General features: G+C 39.1%; 1 protein-coding gene across 1 annotated transcript; it reads right to left on the reverse strand.

The window, feature by feature from the left end:
• Window positions 1-3467: 3467 nt before the first annotated feature.
• On the reverse strand, window positions 3468-6444 carry MAP10 (microtubule associated protein 10). The gene is given in 2 exon segments (XM_019941572.3): window positions 3468-4553; window positions 4555-6444. Coding segments are annotated over 2 exon segments (2727 nt in total). The 5' UTR covers window positions 6324-6444; the 3' UTR covers window positions 3468-3595.
• Window positions 6445-9372: the final 2928 nt, after the last annotated feature.

The following is a 9372-nucleotide window of genomic DNA, read 5'->3' on the forward strand; positions in this document are numbered from 1 at the left end:
AGTCATCTCTCCAATAAAATTCAGAAAGGCCCTGTTAACATGTTTTGCTGTCCAAAGCGAAAATATTCGTTTTCCTCTGTGGCCCCAGCGCCTTTTCTAGTAGATAACCTTTAGCCCAGGCCCAGCCTCTCCATCACGCTCAGGGTTCAGTTTCTACCGCTGGTGTCCCATGACCTACTCCTTCCCAAGGCCTGCTGACTGAATTTGACGTTTATCTCGGGCTCTGTTAAAAAACACCATCTTCTCATCTCTCCAGCAGCACCTCACTGGGCGATGTTGAAGAGTAGATTTCTAGTCCATTTTTGGCCAACCTAATCCCATCTGCTTTGTATCTTCCAGATCTCTGGGGCTACTAAGGGTTCATTCTTATTTTTACATCTCTTCTCTCATTTCAGTGGGATTTTGAAAGGAAAGGACCATAACTTTCCCTTAATACACAATTTTAAAGCAAAAACAAAATTCTTATCTGAATTTTCTGTTTTTTTCTAGAATTTACATATATTATTTGTATAACAGAGATATAAGTAATATTTGGAAAATAAGGAAATATTTCTACTACTATGGCTTGGCACTGCAACCTAATAATGTTCATCCTGAAGTCTATTATTTCCTGGCATGACAGTTAGATCTCTGGAGAAAAACATTAAAAATGCCTTGGTCCTTAACCAAGTAAATTATCCTGATACTGTTTTAGGTTAAAAATGAGAAGAGGAGAATCCAGCGAGTCTTGGCTCACAAACTGTCATTCTGTACAACTCTCTAGATACTTTAACCCAAATTAAAACACAAATAGACTGAAGGATGGCTATATATCTAGGCCCAAGGACAGTATATGAGTAGGCAAATATAAATACTATTTATCTAATAGACGTATAAATATATTTATCTTATTTAGATGTTGCTTTGTTATGAAATTTCTTTGCCTTGCCAACAGTACAATGTGATAATTTAAAACTTTTTTAAATTTATGGTCTTGACCTATCTGTTTGCAACAAATAAAAGTCTGGTTTCTAAGTCTCCATAATAAATGCACTGCTTGTACAGGCAAAAAAATTAAACTGAGATGCGAACGGGTGGCTCTCACCAGAAAGCCACAAGGGCTTGAGAGTTCAGTACCATTGTTCTTTTTATCTAAAGATAGCCTCAACAGCATGCACGTGACTGGAGAAAAAAACAACGTATTGGATGTATGCATCTGCACAGGCCCCTTCAAATCTGCTTATAGTAACAGTTCAAAGGACTTGTCATCAGTGACGGCTGCCTCCTAAGCTGCAGGGTAGGCCCTACCCTTATTCCTGTGGCTCACCCCCATTCAGCTCTGCCCACAGCAGTTTAGATACCTAAGATGCTCAGAAAGGCTGGATTGCAGGAGCTTAGTTTTACCAACAACTAAACGACAGTCTCCCTTATTTATGACCCTGAAATACTGTTTCATGTTTCAATGATTTTAAGGCATTAAGCAGATAAATAAGGCTTCAGAAGTAGTATCTATTATAGTATTCTTAAAGAACTAAGTTTACAGGTTTTAGAATTAAAACATGAAGTACAATTTGAAGACAGGACGCAAAGAGGAAGTACTAAATACACGGGAACAGGTATTTTCACTAGAATTAAGCTAGAAAATCCTCCACCACAATTCTAGAAATAAGTATTCATGGAATAACTCAAAGAGAAGCTTATTCAACTACTCTATTTGTAATTTAAAGTACATTAGTTCTTTAGTCTTTGTTGTACCTTAAACACACTGAATTCATTTCCCTCACCTATTCTCATCATAGACAATGACTTACTCTCAATCAAATGAAACAGTTTTTAAAGAATTATTTCTCTCATGATTCTGATATTGCTTATATTTTGTCTCCTCCATAATAATGAAAACTTGCTGACAATTTACAGACCAAATTGGTATCATTTGGCTATCTAGCTACAGCACCCACCAGTAAATTATTTTAATTTTGTGAGATGATACACTATATGCTTTGTATTTACCGAAAAATTAAGACGATAAACAATTAGCCATTAAACATATTTCAAAACTTCCACTGGTAATAATTTCTGTACCTCTAAGAAATTATTTCAGTAATTTAAAATGTTCAGAATGTCATGACTACTTACTGGCGCTCATTTATAAATTAAAATACTCTACTGTGTCTATGACTGTGCTTGACATTTGAAGCTCCCTACAATCTGGGACTTTTCTTACTCAACAAATTTTCTTTCGACCCCTCTGTAGTATGACTCTACTGCTCTAATCAAGATAATATTTTCATAGTCTCATGAATACATCATGCTCATTCTCATCATCATTCTTTATTCATATTGTTCCTCAAAATATAGCATCTTCATCTCTTACCATCTATCGAAATTCTACTTTTATGATCATTCAAAAGATAACACCTACATAATTATTTAATTACTTACAAAGGAAGGAAAATTAGGGCCTCACCTCATACATCCAAAAATATTCGCTATATTAAAAAATTAAGGGTAAAAATTAAAATATAACAATATTTACATAGAAGAACACATATGTAAATATCTGAACACAAAATAAGGTCTAAGTATAAAATCAATGGAATAAATTATAAAGAAATGATCACTAGACTTCATAGAAACAAACTGTCCTATATTAAAAATAACTTGAACAAGCTGAAATGCCAGTAAACTGAATTTCTATACAAGAAACTGCATAGGAAGACACTTTTTTAGTTCCCTTCTCCAAATACTTCAGAGAACACCTAAGGGTGTTCCAGCAAAACAAAAATACTATAGTCAAATAACCACATCTCCAATAAGGATATTCTTAGGGTTTCTGCTTGTTTTTACTGCTCAATTCTAACCCTCCCGTTAGGTATCTTCAACGCATGGCCATCATTTATTTGTCCAACAAATGCTTTTTGAATCCCAGCCACATGCCAGAGACTGTGCCAGATACTAAGACCACACTGGTGCGCAAAACAGATACAGTCCCTTCCACCACAGAACTTAAACCTATCATAAGATAAACATTAACCAAGTAATCACACACACAAATTGTGGTTTTAAAGAAAGCATATAGAGCACTGTGACAGCATATAAAAAGGACTTCACCTATTGGAGATATGGAACGTGTATGCGTCCAAGAAGATTTCCCTGAAGAATTCCTATCTATATAGAACAGTAAGCTCTTATAACTGCTGGCGCTATATCCTAAATTCTTTTGTATCTTTCTGCATCTCATACAGTAAGTCTTCTATATTCGGTAAACAATTTATTGCCATTAAAACTTGAAGCTATCTTTATTAACTAGCCTTTTCAATGGTGTGCATGAAGTCAGCTTTAGGATACTTTAATAGAGACAGTTTAGGAAGATACTTTTATTCTTAGAAGATTAAACAACTGAAATCTTACCTGGGTTATAAGGTGATCCCATGATCAATCTTGTCAGATTTAATGGTAGAATCCTATTTAAACAGCAAAGGAATGACACACACTTATATTCTGAAAAATTATATACATAAATTTATGTACTAAAGATAATGTACAGCTATTAAAAATTGTTTCACTTACATACAGGTTATAAAACAAATTAAATGTTATGTAAAAGCACATATTTTTACACTGTATATCCTGGAAGTTTATTTATTACTAATTTGCAAATAACTCTGCATTGCTTGGAAATGTTTAGTGAACCAAGGTCATCATTGACTTCTTCAAAGTGATCTAATGTACTGCTATCCAGGACATTAAGTTCTAGTTCTGACAAATTAGAAGGCAGATGAGAACTCACTTGAGATGTCCGGGGTGACTGGCTTTTTTCTGAGGACTTGCAACCTGTTCTTGTTTTAAGTTTAGTAGGGATGTCTTGATTCCTCTTTAGAACTTTAGAATTATGCATACTATTTGGGTCTCTCTGGTTTTCTTTTCCCTCAGTCCAGTGTGATGAAGAGAAATCACTGGTAGAGATATTAGATGCTTCCTCCAAACTTTTATCTTGAGCCTTTGAAATATGAAATCTTTTATATGAGAGTACTGGGGATCCAGCTGAAAAAGGTGGGCTAAGAATAGAACTCTATTCACTGCTATTTTTCCTTATGGACAACCTTGTTTCACTGGACTTACTTGTCTGTTGACTATGTTTTGGATTTTCTGTCCCCGGACTGCTATCACGAGCTTGTAAACTTCTGCTGGTGTCTTCAGAACAGCAAGGACTGGTGAAGTCATCTGAATACTTTAGTTCTGAGATGCTTTCAGAGCAACTACTTGTACTTGGATTATTTTCATTCATATCAGCAGTAAGAATGTCGTTCGAAGTGATTTTGACCTGTTTATCGTCTATTTCTTTCTCTACTACAATTCTGTCAACTACTGTGACCCGTTGGAAATCACCTGGACTTTGAACTTTCACTTCCACTCTTCCACCCAAAATATTTGTATGAATAAACCTTTCTGAGACAATGGAATTTGCAGGACTCACCATTTCTTCCGGTAAATCATCAAGTGTCTTTTCAGTTGCACATTTCAGTTTAGTTTCTTTAGTTGTGCTGGGGTCATCAAAAACCACACTAATTTGAGGTATTGCTATTTTCAGCAAAAGATGCATCTGAGTCTAAAAACTCATCTTTAGGCAGCTGATGTGGCTTCTGATGTTGTCCTGCAAAACTTAGTATCTTAACTTTGGATGATGGAATTCTGAGTTTTGCACCTAACATTTGTGCTTGCGATTTTCTGTACTCTTCTCTCTTTTCGTGTACTACCAACATATCAGGATTTGTTTGCTTTAAACGTAGCTTAAGTGTGTTTGTTAAGCCATAAAGTAGCTTCCCCCTCGGAACTCTTTTGGGGGGGACACCACCTTTCTTTTCAAAATATTTACCTTTCTTAAGATTTTCAGTTTGGTTCTTTTTATACTGAAGACTCACTGACTTTTCCTTTTCCCCCAGAGAAAGTGTATCCTTAGATTCAGATTTACATGTGGAGTTGGCAGAAGGTTCTGGTGACTTCTCGTCCTCAGTTCTATATAACCAGGCTAAATGAGGATGTATATGAGTAGGGCTTGCCATGGGTTGGTTGTATAACAAGGACAACTCAACCAACAAAGCACTTAACAAAGGCAGCTGCCTTACGGTATTGATCCTATTTTGTTCAGTTTGAGGATGGTAGGTAGTTTGGTTACTTGCTCCTACATCCTGAATATGTGCAGGGTGTGTAAGCACTGGAGGCCTCTCATGTGTTGCAAAATTTGTATGTTCTGGAGGATTCGTTTGTGTTGGGGGATTTACAAGTTTTTCTTCCAGAAAAGTACCATCCGATTCCTCAGGTGCATTCATTTGAGGCTCAACAGTGATTTCACCCTGTTTAGGAGGTGTCTTTTCTTGGGTCACATGAGTGTAATACATAGGAGGAGGGCAAATTATGTTGGTTTCAATGTCTAACTCTGTGACTTCCCGATGTGGGGGGCTAACATTCCTCTCACTGCTACCCTCTGAACAAATAACGGAGTTGGTTTTGCCATTCTCCACGGAAGCCGTGTAATCAGAGTTGGCCCTGCTGTGGAAGACTCCCTCCTTCAAATCCTTCCCTGCCGTTGAGACTTTTACATCCACCAGAGGCTTATCAGCATCTCTTGGGCTTGGCTCTGAGTCTGGCTGCCGCAGCTGCTGGCTTTCCTGCAAGGTTGGGGGACTGACCTCCACACCCTCCACTCCACCCCCTGTGGAAGCCACTGGCCTCTCCAGATGGCCCAGCAAGCTGCTTCCCAGGTCAGTCAGGCGGTAGCCCAGGGCAATGTGCCCAATCCGCTCCCCTTCTTGGTTTTGCAGAGGGAAACTTCCCCGATGACCCTGGGAGCAGCCGGAGGCGGCGGGCCCCAGGACCCTGTGGGCCGCGGCGGCCAAAGAGATGCTGCAGGCCCCCAGGAGCTGCGGGGCAGGAGTCGGGCGCCCGGGGGGCAGCTGCAGCAGCAAGGTGTAAAGCGGGCTCCGAAGGAGCAGGCGGTGCAGGCTGGCGGGCTGCAGGCGGAAGAGACAGGACTTGCCGCGACCGAAGTTGACCAGGACGGGCCGAAGTTCCGGGGCGGGGGCAGCGGGGCCGCCGGGAGGGTAAACCAGCAGCGTGGGGAAGTCCAGCAGGCGGAAGGCCACGGCGGGGCACAGGCCGCGCGACGACCGCGGCGGCGACTCCTCCTCCTGCGCCGCCCCCGCCGCGACCACGGGCGGCGGCAGCAGCCCGGCTTCAAGACGCACCCAGTCTACGATCAGGTCCAGCAAGAAGAGCCGCTCGGACAGCGACGCCGCCATCGCTGTTGCCCTGGGAACGCTGTGAGCTGGAGGCTGGAAGTCCATGGTTCTCGCGAGAAACAGGGAGAGCCTGGCGCTTGTTTTGTTCTCTCGCGAGACTTGCTAGGGCCCCCCGGGCAAATCTGAGCTGTGGCAGCCGTGGGAATTTTCGCTGCTCAGTGTGTCTTTGCTTTCCAGACTGGTGTTAAAACAGTACTTATGATAATACTGAGGCTACGAATGGAAAAAAAAAAAAAAAAAAGACTTATTTTTTGGTTTGGGTCACGTTTTATCACTGCAGGTCGCCTGCAAGTTTGGAGCCAGGTCAGGTCTATCAGAAGAATATTAAAAGTAAATCAGGGCTCCCTTTCCAATCTCCAGGCTAAAGAAAGCCAGCTAACTGCCCGCAGCTGGCCTTCTCTGCTGCTGGTCTACTCAAAAGATGCGGACATGGCTCTGAAGCGGCTTGGGAGCTCTGTCTGAGTGTGGTGGCACTGGACACGCACAGTGGCCACATTTCCAACCGAGCCATCACCGTGTAGGAGAGTGATGTCAATGATTCCCATTCAACAAAACTAATGTATTTACATAAACACGGGGGTGGAGGAGATCTTACAGCCCTATCCCAGATTTTCAAGGAGACATACTTCTACCCTCAATAAGCTAGCTAGGTTGAAACCAAGGTTGATAAGTGGCCTTGAATGTCATAGCAAGGAATTTGGACTTTATTCTGTATAAGTTGTTTTGAGTGACTAAATGTTATTATACCTATGTTCGGAAATGTAGCAGTACAGATACAAAGGAGGATTCTGCTAATAAGAAATTGAATTCAGAGCAGTCTTTCTGGGAGGCTGTTGCAGTGGTCTAAGGAGAGAGAACTGTGGCCTGAACGTGGTTAGGGTCAGTGGAGTTGAAAAAGAAGTGATGGATATAAGAGGTATTTGTGATAGCAGCGTTTAGAGCTTGGTGACCCTGAGAGAGAAGTTATGGGTGAAAATTTTCTGCTTCTGTGGGAGAAAAAATTGAGGAGGCATAGATTGGATTTTTCAAAGTTGCTTTGGGTTTTGGGGATATGTAGAGTTTGAGATGCCCGGGGGACATTATGTGAATATGTTCCACTTTAGGCAGCTTTATAATTTATAGTTAAATTATATTACATTGAATGCAAAAACAGCACTGAGAAGCTCAGAAGCAAATTCACAATTGGAAGGGCTTGGTGCTTTAGAGTGAACTCGTGAGGGAGCTTTCATTGCAGTATGTAAGTAGAAGATACTGCCTTTGGCCTTCAGAATCTTACTATCTACTTGCAGAGGAAACTTATCAAGTGACATGCTTAATAGATGGATGACATAGAGCAATAAATTACAGCATGTTTACAAGTAAAAAGCAATGAGGTATTGAGTCCATGTGTGCAGACAAACACACTAGGTAAAATTCCTCATTGAAGACATCCTGCAGTAAGTGTTTTGAGTAAGGTTAATAATGTGGAATATTAGCACTTTTATGTCGACAGGGAAACCAATGTACCTCCTCTATAAGGACATTATTTCTATAATATATAAGGTTTCTACAGGGCTAATAATTTCTCTGCCCAGACACTCTACATCACTGGTATTACAGTACATGAATAAGATTTTATAACGGTAAATAATGTAAATAATGTTAAATGTAGTGAGTAAATGTTTAGCTATGACAATTAAAAATTTTCTATGTTCATAGGCAAAACATGGAAAAATAGCACAGAGCAGTGGATGAGAGCCTCAATTTTGTAGGCAAACTACCTGGTTCAAATCATGGCTCTGTGACCGCATACTAGTTTCTCAACAGTTTGTGAATTGTTTCCTCATCCAAAAAAATGAGGTAGTTATAGTGTAAACTTCATAAATATAAGTATTAAGTGAATTAATAGTCACAAAATTCTCAGAAAAGTGCCTGGCACATAGTAAATACTTGTTAAAATAAATGTTATTTTATTTATTATTTGCCGAATAGCAGACACTTTTTTAATTGAAGTGTAGTTGATTCACAAAGTTGTGTTAGTTTCAGGTGTACAGCACAGTGATTCAGTTATACATATATATATACATATTCTCTTTCAGATTCTTTTCCATTATAGGTTATTACAAGATATTGAACATAGTTCCCTGTGCTATACAGTAAGTCCTTGTTGTTTATCTATTTTATATATAGTAGTCTGTATCTGTCAATCCCAAATTCCAAATTTATCCTCCTCACCCCGTATCCCTTTGGTAACCATAAGTTTGTTTTCTATGGCTGTTACTTCTGTTTTGTAAATGATTTGTATCATTTTTTTTAGATTCCATATATAAGTGATATCATATGATATTTGTCTTTCTCTGTCTTCACTTAGAATGATAATCTTTAGGTCCATCCATGTTGCTGCAAACAGCATTATTTCATTGTTTTTCATGGCTGAGTAATATCCAGTTGTGTGTGTGTGTCTGTGCATATATATATATATATATATATATATATATATATATATATATATATAATTCTTTACACCAGTGCTTCCTTTTCCCCATCTAAAAGAACAGAACCTACAAAAAGCTTACAGCTAACAGCAGACTTAATGGTAAGAAAATAGAAGCTTTCTCACTAAGATCAGGAACCAGGCAAGGATGTCCCCTTTCACCACTTCTTTTCAACATCGAGCTGGAAGTCCTAGCAATAACACAATTAGAAAAGAGAAGGAAATAAAAGGTATACAGATTGAGAAAGAAAGAATAAAATTGTTTTTGCAGATGACATGATTGTCTTATGTAGAAAATCTGGAAGAATTGAAAAACTCTTAGTATTAATCAACAACTATAGCAAGGTTGCAGGATATCAGCTTAATATACAAAAGTCAATAGCTTTTCTATGTAGCAGCAATTAACAAGTGGAATTTGAAATTAAAAACATAGTATCTTTACATTAGCCCCCAAAATGAAATACTTAGGTATAAATCTAACAAAATATGTACAAGATCTGTATGAGGAAAACTAGAAAACTCTTAACCAAGGAAATCCGAGAAAAACTAAATAAATGGAGAGATAGTCCGTGTTTATGGATAGGAAGATTCAATATTGTCAAGACGTCACTTCTTCCCAAC

Source organism: Tursiops truncatus, chromosome 16 (genome assembly GCF_011762595.2).
Source record: "Tursiops truncatus isolate mTurTru1 chromosome 16, mTurTru1.mat.Y, whole genome shotgun sequence".
Classification (NCBI taxonomy): domain Eukaryota; kingdom Metazoa; phylum Chordata; class Mammalia; order Artiodactyla; family Delphinidae; genus Tursiops; species Tursiops truncatus.